Raw genomic sequence first — 25,977 nt, 5'->3', positions numbered from 1 at the left:
ATTATTAGTCTATAATTACTTTTTTCCTTAATTGAAAGTCATCATAACCGGATTTCAACTGTAACAAAAATAAAATAACCACGAAGTATATTTTCTTAAAAATTCACAATAATTTTAATTTTTTCTATTAATTTATACTCATCTGATATATTTTGTCTTCCCTGTTATTTATTAAAATCCTTCCTTCTTTTCCACAATCGTTTTCCGAAAATATTATTTTTGTTGATGATATAAAATTGAGGGTTAATCGCGCCATTTGACAGCTACGGACAAACTCCCTAAAATTCCCCTCGCCCCTCTGATTCTAACTCCCCTTCGCCAAGACTCAAGATTAATGGCCAAAACGTAGTATCCCGCAAGGACAGAAACTGTAGCGTAGGATCCCGCAGTGAACAGAAACTATAGCGTAGGATCCCGCAGGGAACAGAAACTGTAGCGTAGTATCCTAAGGATACTACGCTATAGGAAAATTATACTACGGTAGTATAATTATACTACACTTGGCAACGCTGCTGTGCCATTGCCTATGGCTATCTCTCTCGCTCGGTAAGAATCATTCGTCCGTCCTTGTTTAGGTCAGTTCTACGCCAATGGATACTCTCTAAAGAAGATTTTCTCAGGCGACACCATTGAAGACTGCGATTACAGCGGGGATTTTAAAATACTGTGCACCTGTCACTATCAAACGTCAGTATGAAAGATTATTGTCGCTTACAGCGTTTGGTGCAATTAACATTATAAGTCTGGATTATTATGTGATATTCTGTAATGCACATATATATATACATATGTTAATTTACGTTTAATTTTTTAAACCAATAAGTTATTGGCATTATAGAAGAAACTCATTTAAATATAAGAATATACTGGTTTCCACTTATGTAACTTTTCTTGTAAATATAACATAATTTTAATTAATAAAATTCACTCGTTTATTAATCAGACTAAGAAGAGTTATTTCTTTTAAATTTTAACATGTATAGAATAATATCCTAAACGCGCACACTTAACTAATTATTATTAGAGAAATATTTTTATAATCGTTACACATTGATAATAATATATCTCAATATCCTTCAGTTTAAAATATCATTTACATTGAAGAAATCTTGATCAAAGGTCATGAAGAGTTCGTGGCTCAATGGCTAGGTCGCTTGCCTCGAAGATTAGTTAAAGCGCTTTTGTCGGTGGTTCGAGTCCCGCGGGAGATATTTTTTTTTTCGTTTTAAAAGCATTATTATCTTTTCTTTTTGTTAATTATTTGGAAGCATTGCTACTGCCTCCAAACATATTTTTGCAAACCTTAAAATATACAATGTTATATTTATGCTTTTTTTGTAATCTAATCTATATGAGCAGGAGCTCGCTTCTTCGGCATTTGTTTTTGTGCATTACAGAATATCACATAATAATCCAGACTTATAATGTTAATTGCACCAAACGCTGTAAGCGACAATAATCTTTCATACTGACGTTTGACAGTGACAGGTGCACAGTATTTTAAAATCCCCGCTGTAATCGCAGTCTTCAATGGTGTCGCCTGAGAAAATCTTCTTTAGAGAGTATCCATTGGCGTAGAACTGACCTAAACAAGGACGGACGAATGATTCTTACCGAGCGAGAGAGATAGCCATAGGCAATGGCACAGATAGAAATAAGCCTCGGGACGCCTGGCTTGCCCTGCTATGCCGTATAAAGCTCTCTCTCTCGCACTCACGCATTTAGAGCGAGATAAACTAACTACTATAGTTATCGCGTTCCATTCCCCTATCTCCGCCTAGCAGAATAGAGTATACAGTGAAGGATCCTAAAATGCGGTTCCTAAACGCATCAAGGGACGCCATTTCTGCCGGTCATTGTACAGTATACAAAAATTCCTCGGTATGACATTTTCTTTTACCAAAAAAAAGTAATTTATACAATGGAAACAAAAATTTATTCGCTGTTTCTGATTCTGAATCACTTACGTCACTTAATGCATTATTAGCACTTATAATGCTCAAAGTTGAATCACTTGAATCTATGTCAGAAGTTGAACTACTTTCTGTTGAAACATTGTTATTAGTTTCTACAATAAAGAAAAGAATGCTCTTTTTATCCATTTCTGCAGTCTTTTTAGCTGATGAATATTATTGATAAAGATCTAAGGCCCAGTTCCATCAAATCACAAGTGAAAGTGATATAGTTCACGTAACATTAACTATACTACTTCAACTTAAAAGTTATTGAGCCTCGGTCCTACGATATAAAAATATTTTAAAATAAAGTTAACATAACAAGTAATATTTTAGTACCAATATCTACAGCATTAATATACGCACATATATCGATCCTTAATGGTTTTATTCATGAATCAAAAATCAAAATAATTACTTTTTCTTTAATAATATATAATGAAAGGGAACTGTTCGAAACCATTCTCTGCAATCTGCATAGAAAAAGCATTGTTCGTAAATGCCCCTTGGTATAAGATTACTGAACGGTTGAGAAAATTCATCTAGTATTATTTCAATGTTCCTATTACAAAACGTTTTTTGCTGCACTGTGTTACTCCGTGATGCACAGTGTTGTAGCAATTTTTATAATAGGAAAACGGCCTGATTCATGTCCATCTCAGTCCATCTCAACTCCTCTATACTATCTTATAGCAAAAATTTAAAGACAACAGCAGACGAAACGCGACATCGACAAATACGAAGATGACGTTTTGGACGTAGTAAAAGTATTATCCAGAAAGCATATTATTTATGTTGGAAATGTAGGGATGTCGAAAAATGGAATGGAAAATAATGCAAATATGGTGCATATATATAATATTATTTATCAAGTATAAAAGGGAAGAGATCGGATGCAATTTTCAGCCTATAAAGAGGAAAAAGCATCAGATAAGTATCGGGAGCAGCAAGTCAGAAGAAAGATTAATTTAACAAAGCAAAATATTCTTTAATCTTTCTTTTGATTTACTGCTCCCGATACTTATCTGATGCTTTTTCCTCTTTATAGGCTGAAAATTACATCCGATTTCTTCCTTTTTATACTTGATAAATAATATTATATATATGCACCATATTTGCATTATTTTCCATTCCATTTTTCAACATCCCTACGTTTCCAACATAAATAATATGCTTTCTGGATAATACTTTTACTACGTCCAAAACGTCATCTTCATATTTGTCGATGTCGCGTTTCGTCTGCTGTTGTCTTTAAATTTTTGCTATAAGATAGTATAGAGGAGTTGAGCTGGACTGAGATGGACAATTTTGCGAGAAGCATTTTTGCTACAAGATAGTATAGGGAAGCAGAAACTATACCTGTACATACATAATACATATACATATAACTGAAAAGCCCAGTTAAGGTACGATTTCACTTGTCGCTCGTCGCTAGCGATAAATATAAGATGATATAGTATATGCAATCCAAGATGGACACTAGCGACAGAATATGCAGTTTATCTCTCCTATGTTTTCACTTGTCGCTTGTCGCTCGTCGCTAGCAGCGACAAATTCTGAGGCGGGTTCTGAATGTAGGAACGAAGGAAACGGGTAATCGCTAGCAGCAATCGCATAATGGTTTCTTAGGTGTAGTGACTGTGGTGTCGTGTTATGGTGTATGACATTTGAATTTATTTTGCATATGTATAAAAAAATTGTGAATATTAAAATAATAATCCAAAGTTATGAGGTATGCACATATATTGAATGAGGAATTAATAAAGGTTTCATATATATTTGAAATGAATGTTTTCTTAAATCCTTGTTATGAAAATATTTCCTTCATTTTCCTATATAGCATGAGAGGATGAAAATTATTTAGTTCATATATCAGAAAATAATAATTTACATTAGTAAAGTTATGATTATCCCTAGTTTGATAATTTTATTAGTAAAATTAATTGTTGCTACATGTTACTCATAATAAAACTTAATTGAATTTATTTTGTAATAAAAATATTACAATTTAAGATTCTGTTTTTATTAAGAAATCTATACAGGGTGAGGAACTTAAACCGCCCCAAAACATTATTAGTAGAAGAAGATGCATATCTTTTTAACTATATAAGGGATATTCAATTTTTATATATGACCTTTGCGAAAGCAAATAACAAGAGAATTCTAGAAGGTCCTATGCACAAATTGAATATATTTTATAATTAAAGAGATACTCGTCTTTCTGCATCTATATTGTAGGGCGGTATAACAGCTTCACTCTGTATATATGCCGTATTATTTTACAAGCAAAGCCTGTTTTTTGGGTTAATTATATTCAACGTTTTTTATATATTAATTACAATAATTATTCATTATATTATTTTTAGCTTCATATGTATCGGCTTGCTATAAATGTGACAAATGTATTTTCAATTTGAATTTCCATCCATTTTTCAAATTTAAAATTCACACGATCCGCCTGTTCCGTTCCGTTGAATATACATACAGAGCAGCGATACAGGCAATACGGGCGATACTAGTGATGTCGCTGAAAAGTTGGATAAATCCAACTTTATTTCAGTGTCGCTAGCGACAGAGGACGTTTATTTTCAGGGATTAGATCCAGATCTCGGATCAGACTTACCGCAGTGTCGCAACTTACGAAAAAAAAATACTATATCACCCTAGACTAATCCGGATCTAGTGAGGAGGCTTTCGCGAGAGTGAATCCGGATCCAGATTTAACTAAAGTAATTAGGGCCTATCAGGTGTGGAAATTTTAGCTGTCATTAGTGGCATTATTCTAATCAACAAAAGGTAAATATTAAATTTCCAATTTGTTTTGCTAAAGATAAAGAAAAAAGTATAATAATCATTAATAATTTTCACTTTTTATATAATATATTAATTTTCTTACATAATTTCTCTTAATAACATATTATTTACAGATTAAACAATGGATTATATGAATTTATGGAATATTTTATTTGCAAATAAGGAGGAGGAAGATAATAATACATCATCTTCCTCCTCATTATTTTCAAATAAAATATTCCATAAATTCATATAATCCATTGTTTAATCTGTAAATAATATGTTATTAAGAGAAATTACGTAAGAAAGTTAATATATTATATAAAAAGTGAAAATTATTAATGATTATTATACTTCTTTCTTTATCTTTAGCAAAACAAATTGGAAATTTAATATTTACCTTTTGTTGATTAGAATAATGCCACTAATGACAGCTAAAATTTCCACACCTGAATAGGCCCCAATTACTCTACTTAAATCTGGATCCGGATTCACTCTCGCGAAAGCCTCCTCACTAGATCCGGATTAGTCTAGGGTGATCTAGTTTTTTTTTCGTAAGTTGCGACACTGCGGTAAGTTTGATCCGAGATCTGGATCTAATCCCTGAAAATAAACGTCCAGAATATATAAGGAGAAAGTGTATACTTTGTCCCACGTGACCGGCTGCGTTTCTAGCACCTAGCGCTCTAATTTGCAGCGCTTCGTATGTAGATCTTCTGGACAACATAGCGTTACTTTAGTACTATTTATTTTTGTAGAATATAGATGTGAGAAATGTGGAAAATTCAATTGTTCTTTTTTTCTATAGTGTATTTGTACAGATAAAGGGCTGAATTCTTAAACGTCACTCGAGCTCCACTCAAGTTTTAATACTATAGTTTACGTTACATATACTGTAGTATTTTATCCTGATTCAAGTTCGAGAGGAGCTCGAGTGACGTTTATGAATTCGGTCCTTCCTTAGTACAAATGGTACATACAAATGTTTTTCATCTCTAAGTTAATTTAGGAGTTATACATATTTCGCTTGAAGGTATGAATAATATTATATGTATGTTATATATATATTTTCATATTATATAAATATTTGGTTGTATAAAATATAAGTTAATAAAGGCTAGTGAAACAAGCTTGTATTTGTATTTACAGTTATTGGATCATTGGAGCCTAAAATATATTTATTATCTACTCTACTATGGAAATGTATAAAAATATTATTAATGAATTTATTGATGATGATACAACTAGTGAAAGTTCGTCTGACGACAGTATTGTTGAAAAGATGGAAACTTTTGTTGAAATTATTTTTTTACAGAATATAAGTAAGAGAACATAATCATCCATGTATTCATGTGTTCTAACTATAAATAGTAGTCAAGAATTACCTACTGTTTCCAATTATTTCTGATATAAAGAAATATTTATTCTTAGAATTTACATTGCAGAGAATTTAGACAAATTTATTATAGATTTTTTGAAAGAATAAAATTTTTAGCATCGTAAACTGCAAAGTAAAATATGTTACTCCAAATGAAAAATAGAATAGTTATTATCTGTACATAAATCTCCAAATATGTGTAATGTTTAAGATTGAAATGGTTATTAATACAGTAAATAGCTTATTTGTTATTTTGATTTGTTAGAACAAGCTGAGATTGCAAATGTTCTTCTGACTGCTGTAGAAGATTCAAATTATATACATATACATGGTTTAAAAAGTGATAAGAAAATTAAATTAAACTATAATAAGGATTTTGTTGAGAAAGTAATTCCAAATTATAGTAATGTTCAATTTTTCTCTCACTTTCGAATGAGTAATACGTCATTTATGGTAAGACTGTAAATACAGATATTTCTTTCTAGTCTGTATGATTATCTTTTTATAATAATAATTTGATTTATTGTTACATTACAGGAATTAGAAGAAATATTACGTCCTCACATTAAGAGCAACGACATAAATTCTATTAGGAAAAAAATTTTATTGTCGATTTGGGCATTGGCTACACCTGAATCATTCCGATCAGTCAGTGATAGATTTGGCCTTTCCAAAAGTACTGGGTGGAAAGTTTTTGAAGAGGTTATTTTAGCAATCAATAAATTAATTTCACATTTCATAAAATGGCCTAATAATCATCATGAGCTCATGGAAAGCGAACGAGTAGGTTTGAAACTTTATTTTAACTAATCTCTTTTAAACGATTACATTAATTTCATATGTGACATTACTTATTGATGGTTCAAGGTTTTCCACAGTAGGTGCAATGGTTTTGGAGGTGTTATCGGAGCAATTGACGGCTGTCATATCCCTATTAAACAGCCACCTGGAAACGCCCATGATTATTACAATAGGAAGGATTTTCATTCAGTTGTGCTTCAAGGTATTTGCTAGTAATTCTCTAGGTTATTTTTATTTGTAATCTGCAGTTTATTAATTATTATTTCAATATTTGCATTACAGGAACTTGTGATCATACGGGAAAATTTATCGACTGTCTGATTGGCAGGCCAGGACGCGCACATGATGCAGCAATTTTTAAAAGCAGTGCAGTGTACAAAAAGTTAACAGATGTCGACAATCCTTTGCTGCCACCAAATCTACACATACTTGGTGATTCAGCATATCCTCTACTTTTTAATCTAATGACTCCTTTTAAGGGCAATGGAAATTTAACTTCGAAGCAAATACAATACAATGTAAAACATGCATCCATACGTTCTGTGATTGAAAGAGCATATGGTCTGTTGAAGGGAAAATGGAGGCGATTAAAATATTTAGACGTTAACAGTGTTCATATGGCTAATAGCGTTATTGCAGCTGCGTGTATTCTTCATAATTTTCTCATTGTTCATAAGGAAATGGATGTTTTAAGTGAATCCATAAGCAATGATAGCAACAACAGTGATATTAATGAATACATAAGTGATATACATCATAATGAGCATGAAATTGAAGATGCTCGAAACAAACGTGATTTAATTATGAATCAGTTATAATTGTTAAAATGCTGTGATAAACTAGATTATACAAGTTAATACGTAATATTGTAATATATTTAAATAATAAACTATGAGTTTATAATTAATAAGTTTATTGAAGCTATGCTTATAGAAGTTGAGTTCGGAATTAAACTCTTTTCACTCCGACGGAGCTTTCCCTAGAATTCCCTATTCACTCCGTCTAGTAATTCTGTGTCCGGGAGCAAGTTAGAGTGAATAGGGAATATGGAAGAGCTGTGATAGCTAATTGCTATTCTATCCCCACTTCTAAAAGGAAAATAGGAGTAAGGATAAATAAGAAATATTGGCACTAATTGGGAGCTCCGTCTGACTAGTTTAAGCGGGAAAGAAGCAAAATTGACAAATGTTGGTTTCATTATTTTGGAATTAAATTTCAAACGTTTGTTTATATAAATCTAAGGGCCTGATAAAGTAAGTGAAATAAAATTTAAAATAATACAATATCGTGTATAGTTAAAAAATTAATCTTTTATTTCTTTTTAACAGTTGTTATGAATAATGAATTTAGTTCGTGTAGACTCTACCAATTTTAATTTAATTTATTTTGATAAAATAAAAATGGATGTCCTACTGCAAGAAAAAAGTAGTGAGTAGTTTATAAAATTATATTAAAAATATATGGAGGGATAAAGTTGCTACTGGAATTTTTCATTTTTGCTGTACTACTAAATTATTGCAATTAATTGAAAGAAGACAGTTATCAAAATAAATTAAATTAAAATTGGTAGAGTCTACACGAACTATATTCATTATTCATAACAACTGTTAAAAAGAAATAAAAGATTAATTTTTTAACTATACACGATATTGTATTATTTTAAATTTTATTTCACTTACTTTATCAGGCCCTTAGATTTATATAAACAAACGTTTGAAATTTAATTCCAAAATAATGAAACCAACATTTGTCAATTTTGCTTCTTTCCCGCTTAAACTAGTCAGACGGAGCTCCCAATTAGTGCCAATATTTCTTATTTATCCTTACCCCTATTTTCCTTTTAGAAGTGGGGATAGAATAGCAATTAGCTATCACAGCTCTTCCATATTCCCTATTCACTCTCTAACTTGCTCCCGGACACAGAATTACTAGACGGAGTGAATAGGGAATTCTAGGGAAAGCTCCGTCGGAGTGAAAAGAGTTTAATTCCGAACTCAACTAGAATAGATAATTAAATTAAGTATCTTACATAAGCTTTTATGTGTTCTAATATGGTATTTGTTAAGAAATTAGTAGGCTGTAAAAGAACATTAAGGCTGAACTGAATATTTTATATAACTTACATTTATTATAAAGAAATTGTTCTATAAAATATAATGATCGATATCCATTTAATACAACAAACATAAAATATATTAAATTCTTTAAAAACTAAACTAATTTTAAGTAGTAAGATCATTTCTAAGTGATTCTATAAAGTTAAACATTAATGCTACTTATAGGGATGCAAATAAAATATTAAAGTATAATAACTGTTAGTTATAATTAACGTACAGATATATTAAAAAACATATGTTTTTGGATTAAACTAATTCATAAAACATAAATAAGCTATTTTTAAACACCATGATGTTTAATAGAAATCACATTTAGTTGGTCTACTGAAAATTACTTTCGTCAAACTGCAAAGAATACCAACCTGTAATAAATAATGAGTTTACATTTTAAATGAAGAAGCCTACATTAAAATGTAACAAAATACGTTTTCGGATAAAATTAACATACCAATTACTTGTAATTATTGAAAAGATTTAACAATAACTATTTAATTAGTTTTTAGTTTGTGATTCAATTAGTTTGCATAGTAAATCGTTTTTACGTTCCAATAATTCATTCTTTCTTTTTAAGACTTTGTTTCTTTCCTCCATTGCAGCTGTTCTTCTTGTTTGATTTTCTAGAATACTGTTTAAGCTGCTTTGGTTAAGACTATTGGAAATAATACTACTGCGAATACTTTTCAGAGTTTCTAATTTCTCCTTCTCTATTTGTATTGCCACAGATCTTTGTTTGGATAATTTACTATATTTATCATTAGTAGTGCTGGCGTTTGAGCTCATATCTTTTTCTATGTCTTCTGAGTTTGGCAAAATTTCATTTGATAGGGAGCTATCTAATTCACTATTAAAAAAGAATTATATGACTCAGAAGATACATCGAGATATTAAAAAAAACGTTAATAATAATTTAAATTAAAAGAATAAAAAGATGATATCGAAGGTAACCTGCAGGATATGCTACAATCTACTGGCTTATCAATAAAATCAGTCATTGAAGATATCCCTCTATCAAAAGTTACAGATTTATCGTTATAAAAGATGTTATACATCTGATTAAACCATTTCCACGATGGTCTGCCTCTTCCTGTTTTATGTTTTTCGTTTTTTAGAGCCTTAAATCTTATCTTTAAATTTCTCATTTTTCTATCGAGTCTTTCTGAATTAATATCCTTAAATCCAGCTGTTTCAAACTCCTTTTGTATTTCTTTCCAAAGTAAAGACTTTTTCTGTTTGGGATTTCTAAATCTATGCCTCCTTTCTTCGTATTTATTTAGTAAAAATTTGGTACTTTTCAAATCCCAAATAAATTTTCCATCTTGAATAAAAATAATGAATATTTAATCTACACCAGTTATTGTTTTGTAAAAAATTGTTACTATAAATGTTTAACGTAAATATGTTATAGAAAAACCTTTTCGAATTTGTATGAGATTGCAGTAATAAATGCAATTAAATGTGATTGTAAAATTACATTAAAGATTTAAATAAGTACTCTAATTTACCATTTTCTTTATTGTCACATTCATCAAAAATATCACCTATTTCATAAGACTCATCAAAACCTGCAAATTTGGATATATTTTATTATTACGTTTATGCAAAAACTATCACAAAATTAATGAATATGTTAAATTCATTTCAAATAAAATTTATTTTATTTACCATTCTTATCATTACTTTCATACTGCTCTTCTTCGACATGTACTATTTCCTGATTTTTATTCAATTCAATTTCAAAAAACTTTCTTCTAAAATCAGATTCTGAAATAAAAAATTTTTATTGATTTTGCATATCATGTTTTTTATATAATTTCGCTAGAAATAAGAAATAAGAGGATTTGTTATATACAAACATATACCTGATTGTAATTTAAAATGGAAGTTTTCATCGCCTTCAACCTCATAATAATTATCCTCATAATCATAAGTGATTTTGAAAACCTCTTCCGACATGTTATATGTATACAAAACAAATTTCCTAATATATGCTTTAGAAATTAAAAGTAAAATTTTTTAAATTTACTTCACTATATTCTACAATAATTTATTTGTAATATTTTCATACTTATAATAAAATTTTATGTAGCTCCTATCCTACACATTTTACAATTGTTTATAATGCAAAATACAGGGTGTAACGAAACGACCGCCTTTTCTCGTAACTGAAGGTTCGGGGTGACCATCCAAATGCACGTGTAAAATTTTGTTCGAATCGTTCAAGGGGTTTAAAAGTTATTTCCATTTAAAACTCACCTTTTTTCGGTCCTTTTCGAACGACTTTAACTGCATAATAAAGTGGAGAAAGTGAAAAAACAATTGACGAACACCCCACTAGAATGTAAAAATTATCGATCGCGCGCGATAATACATTTGCTATTTATTTCATTAATCTGGCTATTAGATTAATTTTAAAAATAGCAAAATCCTTTTCATTAAAATTCCAAATCAATTCAATACAAGTATCATTGACTGAATTGATGGAAAGAGGGAGAAGATAGAATGAAAAGCAAAGTATCAAAAGCTAAGATGTCACGTGACCGCACTGATAATTTAATAGGAAACACATCAAGGCATTTTCTTTCTACAAACGAAGGTAAAAAGAATGATTTAAAATCAATTCATTGATGATAGAAAAAATTAAACTTACCCATTATTGTTCTCCAAGTTCCTTTACACCGAAGTTTTTGAAAAAGCTTCAAACTGGCTTCTCGATGATTTCCAGAATGCACACTATCATTGATTTTGCATTTAAGAACTCGCGAATTTAAGCAAATTAGGTGCTAACCTACATTTCTTCAAAACACCGGTTAATTTGACACTTTTTGAACTGTTTGAAGTAGGCTGAAAAGAGAGACACAGAGAGATAGAATAATCAATAATTCGTTTCGACCACTCTTAATCACCCTACTTCAAGCAGTTCAAAAGTGTCAAATTCACCAGTGTTTTGAAGAAACGTAGCTTAATACCTAATTTGTTTAAATTCACAAGTGTTTAAATGCAAAATCAGTGATAGTGTGCTTTCTGGAAATCATCGAGGAGCCAGTTTGAAGCTTTATCAAAAACTTCGATTTAAAGGAACTTGCAGAACATTTAATGAGTGAGTTTAGTTTTCTCCTTCATCAATGTATTGATTTTGAATCATTCCCTTTAGCTTCGTTAGTAGAAAGAGAATGCCCTCATGCATTATCTATTAAGTTATCATTGCGCTCGCGCGATATCTTAGCTTTTGATACTTTCCTTTACATTGCGTCAACTCGCTCTTTCCATCAAATCAGTCAATGATGCTTGTACTGAATTGAATTGGAATTGTAATGTAAAGGATTTTGTTATTTTTAAAATTAATCTAATAGCCAGATTAAAGAAATAAATAGCAAAAATATTATCGCACGCGATCGATAATTTTTACATTCTAGCTAAGTGCCCATCAATTGTTTTTCACTTTCTCCCCTTTCCATTATGCAGTTAAAGTCGTTCGAAAAGGACTGAAAAAGGGTGATTTTTAAATAGAAAGAACTTTTAAACCTCTTGAACGATTCGAACGAAATTTTACACGTGCACTCAGTTTGTCACCCCGAACCTCCAGTTACGAGAAAAGGCGGTCGTTTCGTTACACCCTGTATATTATTGCTTATTTGCATATAGTTGAGGATAAGTATGCATGCATGCACCGTATGCACCAATGCACCCTATACTATAGTATGTACATACATATGTATATGGGCCATTCCACGTCAAAACAGACAGATTTCGGAGTACAACACCGATTTTTTTTTTAAAAATATGTGTTAATATATAAGAAAATACAAGACTTTTGGCGCTAGTTTGAGTCAAAAATCTTTTTTCGTTTCGGAGATACGAGCTGTCAAAGTTTGCAGTTTTACTGTTTTTGGTAAAAACACGTAATTTTTGAAAATTTATATCTCCTAAACGAATAAAGATAGAAGACTCTGGCTGGAACGAGTGTACTCAGAAAGAATCATACTTTATTAGAAAAATATAAAAAAAGACAGTTTGTTTTAATTGGTTAAAACTATTAACAATTAAAATAAACATTTGAATTAACAAATGTGTTGTCATGCTCTGACAATTATAAAAAAATATCAGGAATGTTCCTTGGAATGTCCTCTACAAAGAAAAAAATTAAAACGCGTATACTCTCTTGGTGTTCATAGTGAAAAAAAATATTTTATCACGACGCGCTCGGCCAGAAGCGTCGTTCGAGCGGCGTAAACCGGTGAAGCGCATGCGTAACTGAGCGCGACTAGTCTCTACATGTCGGAATCCATCAATCTATGAATAATGCGAGCTAATAACATGTTTTAATTGTTTGTTTATGTTTTTATAAATATTATAAATTAACAATATATTTATTATTATTCTGCTTTATAAGCAGTCGTTATTTATTTACAAAATAATTAGCAATAAGACATTTGAACATGGCATTGAATATACAAATTATATACTAATTTATATTTACATATTTTATTAAATTATGGCAGAAGAAAATATTATGAATATGAAATTTCTGTACTGAAAATATTTAACAAACTTTAAGAATTGTATAATTATCTGATTGAGGAAAAGCTTTAGTTTGTAATTGTGTCTTTGAATCTATCGTTAAAAATGCACGATAATATCTAGTTCCTTTAACTATTTTTACTTTTCAAAAAAATCTCGTTTAAATTATTTTAATGCTTATTAAAACACTTCGTACGAGATTTTTTTGAAAAGTGAAAATAGTTAAAGGAACTTGAAATTATCATGCATTTTTAACGATAGATTCAAAGACACAATTACAAACTAAAGCTTTTCCTCAATCAGATAATTATACAATTCTTAAAGTTTGTTAAATATTTTCAGTACAGAAATTTCATATTCATAATATTTTCTTCTGCCATAATTTAATAAAATATGTAAATATAAATTAGTATATAATTTGTATATTCAATGCCATGTTCAAATGTCTTATTGCTAATTATTTTGTAAATAAATAACGACTGCTTATAAAGCAGAATAATAATAAATATATTGTTAATTTATAATATTTATAAAAACATAAACAAACAATTAAAACATGTTATTAGCTCGCATTATTCATAGATTGATGGATTCCTACATGTAGAGACTAGTCGCGCTCAGTTACGCATGCGCTTCACCGGTTTACGCCGCTCGAACGATGCTTCTGGCCGAGCGCGTCGTGATAAAATATTTTTTTTCACTATGAACACGAAGAGAGTATACGCGTTTTAATTTTTTTCTTTGTAGAGGACATTCCAAGGAACATTCCTGATATTTTTTTATAATTGTCAGAGCATGACAACACATTTGTTAATTCAAATGTTTATTTTAATTGTTAATAGTTTTAACCAATTAAAACAAACTGTCTTTTTTTATATTTTTCTAATAAAGTATGATTCTTTCTGAGTACACTCGTTCCAGCCAGAGTCTTCTATCTTTATTCGTTTAGGAGATATAAATTTTCAAAGATTACGTGTTTTTACCAAAAACAGTAAAACTGCAAACTTTGACAGCTCGTATCTCCGAAACGAAAAAAGATTTTTGACTCAAACTAGCGCCAAAAGTCTTGTATTTTCTTATATATTAACACATATTTAAAAAAAAAATCGGTGTTGTACTCCGAAATCTGTCTGTTTTGACGTGGAATGGCCAATATGTACATAGCTGCATATACTATAGCACGCTGCTTATTAGAGCGCTTTTATATGCTCGTGTGCGTGTGTCCATAAAGGAATCAGTTAACATGTAGCAGAGCGCTCGTGTAGCGCTAGGTGCTAGAAACGCAGCCCATTTGTCGCTAGCGACGAGCGACAAGTGAAATCGTACCAGAGATGAAACGGGAGATTGCTCATGCGAGGTCCCGAGGCAATCCCTACCGGTATGCGGCGCTGGTATTGGCAAACGCGTGTCTCAGGTCCATCTAACCCCTAACGCCATCTATCGGAAGAGACCACGAAGCACGAGCGTTAAGCTTAGAATAGGGTAAAACATATATGCATTGTTGCCAGAAAGCGGAATAAAGAGAGAGCGGAGATATTTTCTCGGACCTCTCTGTCTTTCTCGCTGTTAGCTTCTAGCAGAAGAGTCGAGGCAAAATCTTTCCGTTTCTCTTTGCCGAAAATCTACCAATATTCGATGTCATTTACATTTGCAGGCCAATGCCTTTATACATGATTTTTTCAGCATATTTATTTATCAGCATTGACTTATTTAAATCAATAATAAATTAAGGAAATGCGTATTTGATATATAATAATTATTTTAACTATAATTTCATCGTTATATTTCGCTTATTTCCGTAAAATCTGCATTTCTTTAGTTTATTATTGATTATTGTAAGTCAATGGCAATTTAAAAAAATTTAATCTTAAAAAAAAAAGAAAAGTACCGATCAGGAATCGAACCCGGACCCACGAATCGCCACGCGATTACCTTACCGCTTAGACCACGAGGCTTCTTCAGTGGACCGTAAACAGATAGTCTTTTTAAGGGCTTGAAATCTTCTATTGAACCATATAAATAAACAAAGAACCGACATCTTTATTCATTATTATTCTATCATAATGGTACACAAATTAAAGAATAATTATATAATGTAGATTTGCAAAAGCTTTTCCAATAACCAAGAACGGAAACTGCAAGCGTTGATTATTTATCTTCGTTCTTGACTATTGGAAAAGCTTTTGAAAACTATTCAAAATATAATTATTCCTTAATTTGTGTACCATTATGACAGAATAATAATGAATAAAGATGTCGGTTCTTCGTTTATTTATATGGTTCAATAGAAGATTTCAAGCCCTTAAAAAGACTATCTGTTTACGGTGCACTGAAGAAGCCTCGTGGTCTAAGCGGTAAGGTAATCGCGTGGCGATTCGTGGGTCCGGGTTCGATTCCTGATCGGTACTTTTCTTTTTTTTTTTAAGATTAAATTTTTTTAAATTGCCATTGACTTACAATAATCAATAATAACCTAAAGAAATGCAGATTTTACGGAAATAAGCGAAATATAACGATGAAATTATAGTTAAAATAATTATTATATATCAAATACGCATTTCCTTAATTTATTATTGATTTAAATAAGTCAATGCTGATAAATAAATATGCTGAAAAAATCATGTATAAAGGCATTGGCCTGCAAATATAAATGACATCGAATATTGGTAGATTTTCGGCAAAGCGAAACGGAAAGATTTTGCCTCGACTCTTCTGCTAGAAGCTAACAGCGAGAAAGACAGAGAGGTCCGAGAAAATATCTCCGCTCTCTCTTTATTCCGCTTTCTGGCAACAATGCATATATGTTTTACCCTATTCTAAGCTTAACGCTCGTGCTTCGTGGTCTCTTCCGATAGATGGCGTTAGGGGTTAGATGGACCTGAGACACGCGTTTGCCAACACCAGCGCCGCCTACCGGTAGGGATTGCCTCGGGACCTCGCATGAGCAATCTCCCGTTTCATCTCTGTTACTATACATTTTGCGTGGTATATTCAATTCTCGCCAAAAAACTATACAGCGTAGTATCTTCCAACATGGCGGACTTGGCAACGCTGGGTAGGACTCACCCTAACATTTGTCTTCGTTCACGCCGTTCACGGTAGTTGAGTTCGGAATTAAACTCTTTTCAATCCGACGGAGCTTTCCCTAGAATTCCCTATTCACTCCGTCTAGTAATTCTGTGTCCGGGAGCAAGTTAGAGAGTGAATAGGGAATTAGGAAGAGCTGCGATAGCTAATTGCTATTCTATCCTTACTTCTAAAAGGAAAATAGGGGTAAGGATAAATAAGAAATATTAGCACTAATTGGGAGCTCCGTCTGACTAGTTTAAGCGGGAAAGAAGCAAAATTGACAAATGTTGGTTTCATTATTTTGGAATTAAATTTCAAACGTTTGTTTATATAAATCTAAGGGCCTGATAAAGTAAGTGAAATAAAATTTAAAATAATACAATATCGTGTATAGTTAAAAAATTAATCTTTTATTTCTTTTTAACAGTTGTTATGAATAATGAATATAGTTCGTGTAGACTCTACCAATTTTAATTTAATTTATTTTGATAACTGTCTTCTTTCAATTAATTGCAATAATTTAGTAGTACAGCAAAAATGAAAAATTCCAGTAGCAACTTTATCCCTCCATATATTTTTAATATAATTTTATAAACTACTCACTACTTTTTTCTTGCAGTAGGACATCCATTTTTATTTTATCAAAATAAATTAAATTAAAATTGGTAGAGTCTACACGAACTAAATTCATTATTCATAACAACTGTTAAAAAGAAATAAAAGATTAATTTTTTAACTATACACGATATTGTATTATTTTAAATTTTATTTCACTTACTTTATCAGGCCCTTAGATTTATATAAACAAACGTTTGAAATTTAATTCCAAAATAATGAAACCAACATTTGTCAATTTTGCTTCTTTCCCGCTTAAACTAGTCAGACGGAGCTCCCAATTAGTGCCAATATTTCTTATTTATCCTTACTCCTATTTTCCTTTTAGAAGTGGGGATAGAATAGCAATTAGCTATCACAGCTCTTCCATATTCCCTATTCACTCTAACTTGCTCCCGGACACAGAATTACTAGACGGAGTGAATAGGGAATTCTAGGGAAAGCTCCGTCGGAGTGAAAAGAGTTTAATTCCGAACTCAACTGTTGACAGGCTGTGAATATAATACAGGGTCTCGGAGCATAGGAGATTCGTGTTAGTTGACTATAGCACTCGGAATGATGGAATCTGAGAGCGCTGATTGGTCAATATTGCGTAGTACCAACATATAATAGGCCGTTACCAATAGTTGGATACGAAAAATGAGATTCATCCGCCATTTTGGTGTGGAGAAATGTTTACATGCTGATCGTAGCAGAAAGAGGTGTAAAATGGAAAAATGTCAAATGTTGTCGTTACTAAAGTAAAAATTGAATACTTTGAATGAAAATGAAGAATATTCGTACTTTCGATTCATTATTTTTAATTTTTACTTTAGTAACCTTACCATTTGACATTTCTCCATTTTACACCTCTTTCTGCTAGGATTAGCATGTAAACATTTCTCCACACCAATATGGCGGATAAATCTCATTTTTTGTATCCAACTATTGGTAACGGCTTATTATCAGTTGGTACTACGTAATATTGACCAATCAGCTCTCTCAGATTCGATCATTCCGAGTGCTATAGTCAACTAACACGAATCTCCTATGCTCCGCTGTTAGGAAAAGACCCTGTATACATATATAATTTTTGATATATTACGTTCTGCATTTAAGATGGCTACTGATGTATTTCCGCTGGCAGTATACTTTGTGCAGTCTGCATTCCTTATATCAAAATTCACTTACTATAGAGCGTAGTACTATTCAAGATGGCGGACTTGGCATGGCAACCTTGCGGCTTGCCCCTGCCAGCTTCGCTCGTGCTGCCATAATTACACTCGTCTGCAATCGTCAACTTTCCTCCCTTGTTGTACAATATACTATTATTGGATATAATAAACATATATGTTTAAGGTGTTTATGCAGGACAATGAATAAAGTTTTATATATTATAAAATCATAAAATATTTAATAATTTGGAAATCATGGAGGATGTAACAGCAAATAACATTTTTGATGGATGCTTAATAAAAGAAAGCAACAATTTAGAATCTTGGATGTCTCTCTTATCGCCATCTTTGAAAAAGTTACCCATTATACAATTAGCAATTCCTGGTAGGCATATATAATTTATATAATTTTAAAACTTGGTTTATGTAAAACTATTGAGAATACATAAAATATAGATTGTTACTATATGACCAAATAAATGTATTATGAGTTCTTTTAAAAATTGTATAGGGGTACATTTACTATTAATATTAATTCCATTTAATTATCATAAATTCATAGTGAAGAAATCAATGAGCATTTTTGTTTCATTACAATATGAATGTGCAGTATCTCCTGCTTCTCATAATCTATAATTGTTATATCCCCTATGTAGTTTTATGACAAAAAATAATTAGTAAAATAGCATTGTACTATACTTTTCAATCATATGTACTGTATACAGGTTCACATAACTCAATGACATATACAATAATGCCTGAGAATGATATAGGTCCTGATGAACCTGCCTACATTAGAATGCTTGGATGCATTTGCACATTTGCTGCGAAACCTATAATCTTTAATTGGTCAATAACGCAAGATAGTACCATTATACAACAATTAAATGGTGGTGTCAGGTATCTGGATCTACGTGTGGCAACAAAATCTGCTAGTAATGATTTTTATTTTCTGCATGGGCTATATGGGGAAAAAATAAATAAATCACTGGAGGACATATTAAACTGGCTGAATCATCATCCAAATGAAATAATAATATTGGATTTTCAGCATTTTTATTCTTTCTCACATTATGATCACGAGAAACTTATTAAATTAATCACTAATATGTTTCATGGTAAACTGTGTCCAGTTTATGAAACATTTAATCACATTACGTTAGAATGGCTTTCTTCATTGAAAAACCAGATTATTCTGATCTACAGAGATATCAATGCAAGAAATCATGCCTATTTTTGGCCAAACAATTTTTGGCCAACTCCATGGCCAAATACCACCTCTACCGATAGATTGATTGCATTTCTTAGTAATAACTTACGATCGAAAAACGACAATTTAGGATTTGTGTCACAATGTTTGTTAACACCTAATTTTCCATATGTTTTAAAACATCTTTGCGGGAATTTGCGTAAAAGTCTGGTAAGGTCTTGCCAAACACCTATATATACTTGGATAAATGAACAATGTCCTGGAAAATTTGGAATGAATATCGTTATCGCTGGATTTTATATCGGAAAAGAACTTTTTATTTTGCAAAAATATTATTAATTCCAACTTGAAGTTATTGAACGCACATAACGAAACCTTCGTTTTATATTAAACATATAAATCGTAAATAAACAAAAAAAGGTTGCCAAAAACGAATTAATAAAATATTTTACTTTATCCCTCAGTTTTCATTTTAATGTGAAATTATTTGTGTAATTTATATATGTTTATACTGCAATACTATAAAGAAATTGATGATATTACAGCCTTATAAAAAATGAGCTTCACGAATGAAAACTCCGATACACATGCGTATCGTTCTAAGATGTCTAAATGTAATGAAAATTCACTAATAGCATTTTGTACACTGTACCAAACGATACTAGGAAATGTATAGTTAATCATGAATATTTCACATAGCAACAGTGGAGCCTAAGACTCCTCACAGCTTAAATGACCGGTTACATCTTTATTGATATCATTTTTAGGTCACAAAGCTTTCACCTTCAGTTGTTTCATTCTTGGTGCGCGTTTTTTTGCAAGTCTACGTTGCTCCTTTTCCTCCCATTTCCTTTGTTTGTCAGGATCTTCTTCTTGAAGAATTCGTTCTTTCTCCACTCTTCTACGTTCTTCACGCCGTTGGGCTGCTGCTTCCGCACGGGCAGCATGCGTAGTTTTCAAAAATGCCTCTTCTACTCTCAACCGTTTTTTATCAGCTTTGCTCTTTGCCTAATATATTAATACTGATGAGTAAATAAGATATAAATAAACAATTATTGTATTAAATAATTAACACAGTAGAGAGAAAGAGAGAGGACAGGGAGAAAGATACAAACCTCTTTCGAAAGTTTAAAACGTCGCAGCTTATCCAATAGATAAAAAATGAGATGAAGCAGTTGCTTTAATTCATGCACATTAGAATTACGACCTCTTATGCTTATATTCAATCCAACCAGTAAAACTCTTTTTACTTCAGGCATTGTTAATTGTGTTGTATCTCTATTGAAAAATCAATACTTTATAAATTATCAGAGATCTTTAAATCTTTAAATATTAGAACAGTTATTTTCACTTACTCTTGCTGTTTAGGACCACTATATTGATCACTGATATGTATATAATCTATATATTTTCCAAAAAGTACAAAAGCTTGAACTACCCTTGGATCTAAGATAGCCGAGGTTGCTTCAGCAATTTCAGACATTACATAGAAGCCTGAAGGAAGACCAAATTTTTCTCCAGGTCTTTTCTCAGGACAATATGCACTGATATCTGCCATATCACGAACCAAATGCATAGCAGTCTTTTTTGTTCCAACTGCTATAACAAAAGTGTCAATTTCATCCTTGGCCAATTCTATCTGAAAATGAGCTTGGTCATTTTGGGGCCTAAATAATTGAGCTAACACTGCCACAAGATCTTGTCGTTTAATCAACTTTAGTTCTACCAACATTGAATCACACCCAATTCGTCCAGAACAATAAAAAGTGTATTGTGATTCACTTTCTTTTACCAAGCCATTATCAGTTACATCTTCACTTGATTTCCCTGTATCACCAACAAGGGAGAAATTATCTAAGAATATAAGCTTATTTTCTGCCAGCCAAGTTTCAGCAATATTTAAATTTTTTGACCGACCAGCTATATAATTAATAAAATATACTACTAGTCCAGCTACCATTAATATTTCTAAATAAAAGCTATCCCATCTGGCACGTAAATGTAAAGGGACTTTTGTAATAGTTAGTGTTGAGGGCTCATCAGACTTAGGTGGTGGATTTCCACTTGTAGAATCCAATCCCTCAAACTCTTCCTCATCTTGAAAATGATCAAACTCGCTATCTCCATCAACTATGAGAACATCATCCTCCTCAAAGTCACTGCTTTCATCATTTTCTTTAAGATTATCTTTCAAATGATCAACTGTTACAGAACTTTGTTTATCCTCTTCGAAATCTTCAAATTCTGCAAATTCATTATCTTCTGGAAAATCTTCATGGAAGTGAGCTGTGGCCCAAATGTTAGCAGCAACCAAAAATATATGTACTATAACTACCCACTGCTTCATATTTTCTAAAAAAAAAAGAAAATTTGTGAGTTTTTGCTTATTATACTATTAGCAGCTTTTTAGTAATTGCGAATAACATTATGTATAACTTTATAAGCTAATAATTTCATTCAAAATAATGAGATAAAATCATCCACACACAATGTATATATTACTTTCACAGACAAAGTCTTTATAAATAAATCACATGAAATTGTATTGAAATCCAAAAACCTGAAGTCTAAATCAATTTATGCTAATAAACCTTTTTTGAAGTTCATAGTAATTTAATAATTAACAACAAAACTACAGCTGCACTACCTATGTAACTAAAGCATGTAAAGAAGAGTGACTTGCATGCATGCGAAATAAAATAAAGGTGAAAAAGCGGTACATGCAGTAAGGGCATAAAGCATAGCAACGTTATATGCCGGATCTGAATAAGATTTTTTATCTAAGTTAACTTATAAGTGATAAAAAAGATAGACATATATCTATATTACACATACATAATCTTACGTACATAACGTAATGGTGTGAACGACCTTTGGTTTCCAACGAAAAATCTCATCTCAGGGGGGTGACACTGGGTGACACTACCGTGTTAAGAAGTGGGGCCGTGATTGCAGCGCCACCTAGGAACTATGAGATTTTTTGGAGGAACTAAGGTACGATCAGAGACAAGGTTGCCAAGTGTAGTACTTTCGGTACTACCGTAGTATACATACCCAAAAGCGACATATCGGTAGTGTGCCATTTGTCCCAAAAAATTCAGACGTAGTTATGGCTACTCTATAAAATATGTGAATGTGACGGAAAATTAGCGGAAGTAATGCTTGATGCGCAGTAAATGTGCGCAGATAACCTACTGTTGACATAATAAATTCTGTCAAATTAATAAAATTAAAACAAGGTTAAGAAAAGGATTTAAATGAGAAGAGAAAATGTATAAAAATATAAAGCAGTAATATAGGAAGGTTTACTATCGAATATAATTAAGATACGTATATAACAATTTTTATATTTTTAGCAGCTATAAATATATGTTTAAAAATACGTTACTTTGTGATTACTTTTTTGATTTCAGATAAAAATATTAAAACGATGCACTGGTAAATGGTGATGAGATATGTGAAATATATATGGAAAATTAACGAATGACAGGATATATGTTCAAAATGCAATATTGCTTTACGTACTGGATATTTCACAAATTTTCTACACATTGGGTATTATAGTTTTAACTGTCTAAATGAGCTGGTCTTTTCGTAGAAAGTATAACAAGTATATATATCCATAATATACATATGGATTACTTTCAATTATAATAAGCAAAAAAGGCTTCTAAATAAGATTTGTTTATTTACATGGTTTAATTTTTACAGCATTGTAAGATATGCAAGACATGAATGAAAAGGGATGCAGAATTTTATGAAGAATGAGAAAATTATTTTAATAGCACGCTTCTTCATACAGTGACATTAGGCTCCATAACTATATTTAGAAAATATAACTAAGGCGAATAGAAGAAAACAAGGATAAGATAAGCAAAACTATTATATTTTGAAAAAGCAATTATTATACGAATAATGTAAATTATGTTATTTTTAAAAACATATAAATATTGTTTTGCTATAAAATATTTTGATCTGCTGTACCTCGTAACATGAATAAATGCTTGTCTATACCATGCGTGATTCTTCTTATTTTTGAAGAATGAATAAATTCAAATAGTATTTCTGAAAATATAGGAATAATTAATTTAGATGAAAGCTGTTTAGCGTTCCATTATTAATAATTTCATTAAAAGACAATGTATTTACCTTTATTTTTTAACATTCGCTGTATTTTACTAATAATGTTTTTATCCTTTAAAACTGAAACTTTTATAAAATTATCTAAGTGTTTCGTTTGTTCTTTTTCCGAAGTACTCATTTGTAAATTCTTTTCTAAGGTGGCCCATCCTCCTTCATTATCTTCCCAAAGCCAGTTTTTGAAAGAACTGTTCATATTTCTTTTATGTACAATATTTTTCCCATAGCCTTTATCTATTTGTTTCAGTTCAATGTGATTAATTTTTATAATCTCAATTAGTTTTACTGTAAAAAAACATTTTTTTTAATTAAGAGTATTAAATGTGAATTAATCTATTTACGTGATAGGAATTTTTTCGTAAAAGTTTGGATATTTGTAATTATCTAGACATTTTAAGATTTTATAAATCTATATAGTTCTTTTCAAATATTCAAAAAGTGTCTCGTTAATTTTGTAAAATATCTTAACATTTTTAATGTATCTATGTATGTATATTAGGGTGGTCATAAAAAAAATTCCGATGGTTTTATTTTATTAAGAATGATTAAAAAATAGGAACCCTATATGTTATATTAGATTATTTGGAAGCCGTTAAATGGTGCCGATTTTTTTTTTAAATAAAAATGTGGATTTATTGAAAACGACTTAGCGAAATTATAAATTAAGTGCTTTGAAAAGCCTTTCAGATAAGGTACAAGAATATAATAAAAAATTCATTACGTATACATTTAAGTAAATTATCTGAAGTACTTTTTAAAGCTTACTATATTATTTTATAATTCCGCTGAATCGTTTTCAATAAATCTATATTTGCAATTTTAAGAACAATATCGACACCATTTAACGGTTATCAAAAATTAAAAATAAAAATAGGGTTCCTATTTTTTCAACATTCTTAACCAAATGAAACCAACGGGCTTTTTTCTCTTTATGGTTGTCCTAATGTATATGCACTTCATTTTTAAAATACCCGTATAATAGAATAAAGTTTATTCACTTACAAATAAAATTGGGAAGGGTAGGGTGTGAGCCCATTTTTATCTTTAAGAATTTGTGGTACCTTTCTTGAGAATTGTTAGTGCTATCTTTCAACCGGTAAATACTATAGATTTGCGTATCAACAATATTTAACCAATATTTTTCAAAATATCGAAAAAATGCCATGAAATACTTATAAAGTAGCTCATTCTTTTGTGCCTCATGTAACAGTTTATAAAATTCTATTGAAATTAACTTTGTTGGCAAATAAGCCAGATTGCATATCTTTCTGAATAAAATTAATGTTTTCGAATGTAACTTAAGGTCATGCTTTGTGTTTTCAAATATTTTAAGTCTCCTGGCCCTTTTTCGCAAACTCTATTTTCAAATAGTAAAATGTTTAATTGAAATACGAAAGTAAAGAATGGATACAAAAGACTTAACGTTATGTAGATAATATTACTTGTATAAAATGAAAGTAACAGCCAGTTATATGGCAGTTTTTGAATACCGTTCTAATAGCATTATGTAGACCAGTTTCAAAGTCACAAATGCATTGTAGAGGTTCCAAATTAATCATTATTTTTTGTTTTATAAATTCAAAAATTTGGACGTACGTCTTTCCAAATTTATTCGGCATTAAAGCCCATATTATCGGAATAAACTAAAATGTCACAAAAATGATTAAGTATAAACACAATTCTTGAAATATTTGAAAATATTAAAAATAAAATAAATAAAACATTTCATATTAACCTTTTCCTTATATTTTCCCATAATTGTCAAGAGTTGACTGGCATTTTCTATTGAAGGAGTTGTTTCAAATGTCGCATCTATTGAAAAAATTGTACAACATTCTAGTTTCTTAATCAAATATTTATCTGTTAAAACAATTGATGCGTTATTATTATCGTGTTGAAATTGGAAAAACGATAATTTGCGTAGTTTCCCATCTAATTTAAATTTCAATAGCTTTTGCCATTTTCTAGTGCCCATAATCAATTCGCATTGTCCTAAGCACTTTGGATTTTTAAGACCATGTTTATTCTTCCAGTTATTCATAGTACGTCTCATTATTTTATAGGGTAAAGTTTCTGCTGCAGTAGGATTTCTGAAAATACACAATAGTATATATACTCTGATACAACAAGATATTATTCTTCTTACTTCAATGCAACTGAATCGTATATTTCTTTTGGTGTACCTATGCCGGTACTCATTGCTTTTAGTAGCTTTTTCCTAAACCGT

At 30.9% G+C, this 25,977-nt stretch overlaps 3 protein-coding genes across 7 annotated transcripts; 2 read left to right on the top strand and 1 right to left on the bottom strand.

Annotated features, from left to right (window-relative positions):
• Positions 1 to 5,949: 5,949 nt before the first annotated feature.
• LOC136781824 (putative nuclease HARBI1) lies at positions 5,950 to 7,745 on the top strand. Its single transcript, XM_066740827.1, has 5 exons — positions 5,950 to 6,070; positions 6,392 to 6,579; positions 6,664 to 6,909; positions 6,994 to 7,129; positions 7,210 to 7,745. The coding sequence occupies exons 1-5, from the start codon at positions 5,950 to 5,952 to the stop codon at positions 7,743 to 7,745; spliced, it is 1,227 nt and encodes a 408-aa protein (XP_066596924.1).
• A 10,708-nt stretch (positions 7,746 to 18,453) lies between these two features.
• On the top strand, positions 18,454 to 20,021 carry LOC136781681 (PI-PLC X domain-containing protein 3). The gene is made up of 2 exons (XM_066740627.1): positions 18,454 to 18,785; positions 19,126 to 20,021. Exons 1-2 carry the CDS (start codon positions 18,656 to 18,658, stop codon positions 19,947 to 19,949), a joined length of 954 nt encoding a protein of 317 aa, XP_066596724.1. The 5' UTR covers positions 18,454 to 18,655; the 3' UTR covers positions 19,950 to 20,021.
• Positions 20,022 to 20,378: 357 nt separating this feature from the next.
• LOC136781680 (PAT complex subunit CCDC47) lies at positions 20,379 to 22,552 on the bottom strand. Of its 5 annotated transcripts, none has more exons than XM_066740623.1 (4): positions 22,460 to 22,552; positions 20,966 to 21,962; positions 20,726 to 20,888; positions 20,379 to 20,618 (listed from the first exon to the last, which is right to left on the bottom strand). In XM_066740623.1, the coding sequence occupies exons 2-4, from the start codon at positions 21,955 to 21,957 to the stop codon at positions 20,379 to 20,381; spliced, it is 1,395 nt and encodes a 464-aa protein (XP_066596720.1). In that variant the 5' UTR covers positions 21,958 to 21,962; positions 22,460 to 22,552. The 5 variants fall into 5 exon arrangements, with proteins under 5 accessions (XP_066596720.1, XP_066596721.1, XP_066596719.1 ...); XM_066740624.1 differs by having other exon boundaries at positions 22,446 to 22,495; XM_066740622.1 differs by lacking the exon at positions 22,460 to 22,552 and adding an exon at positions 22,258 to 22,389.
• Positions 22,553 to 25,977: the final 3,425 nt, after the last annotated feature.

The sequence above is a fragment of the Prorops nasuta genome, unplaced genomic scaffold, assembly GCF_024137725.1.
Source record: "Prorops nasuta isolate Cenicafe-Biocafe unplaced genomic scaffold, Cenicafe_Pnas_1.2 PNAS00024, whole genome shotgun sequence".
Classification (NCBI taxonomy): domain Eukaryota; kingdom Metazoa; phylum Arthropoda; class Insecta; order Hymenoptera; family Bethylidae; genus Prorops; species Prorops nasuta.
The sequence above is the reverse complement of the archived record's forward strand: the minus strand, read 5'-3'. Positions and strand labels throughout refer to the sequence as shown.

What these genes read in the sequence shown, in the direction of transcription:
- LOC136781824 (XM_066740827.1), top strand. Translation starts at nt 5,950, where the DNA reads ATGTATAAAAATATTATTAATGAATTTATTGATGATGATACAACTAGT. An exon ending in TATTTTTTTACAGAATATAA is followed by an intron (nt 6,071 to 6,391) that starts GTAAGAGAACAT and finishes TTGATTTGTTAG; the next exon opens with AACAAGCTGAGATTGCAAAT. An exon ending in AGCTCATGGAAAGCGAACGA is followed by an intron (nt 6,910 to 6,993) that starts GTAGGTTTGAAA and finishes TGATGGTTCAAG; the next exon opens with GTTTTCCACAGTAGGTGCAA.
- LOC136781681 (XM_066740627.1), top strand. Translation starts at nt 18,656, where the DNA reads ATGGAGGATGTAACAGCAAATAACATTTTTGATGGATGCTTAATAAAA. An exon ending in TATACAATTAGCAATTCCTG is followed by an intron (nt 18,786 to 19,125) that starts GTAGGCATATAT and finishes TACTGTATACAG; the next exon opens with GTTCACATAACTCAATGACA.
- LOC136781680 (XM_066740622.1), bottom strand. Translation starts at nt 22,345, where the DNA reads ATGCCCTTACTGCATGTACCGCTTTTTCACCTTTATTTTATTTCGCAT. An exon ending in TACATGCTTTAGTTACATAG is followed by an intron (nt 21,963 to 22,257) that starts GTAGTGCAGCTG and finishes TTTTTTTTTTAG; the next exon opens with AAAATATGAAGCAGTGGGTA. An exon ending in AGTGGTCCTAAACAGCAAGA is followed by an intron (nt 20,889 to 20,965) that starts GTAAGTGAAAAT and finishes ATTTTTCAATAG; the next exon opens with AGATACAACACAATTAACAA.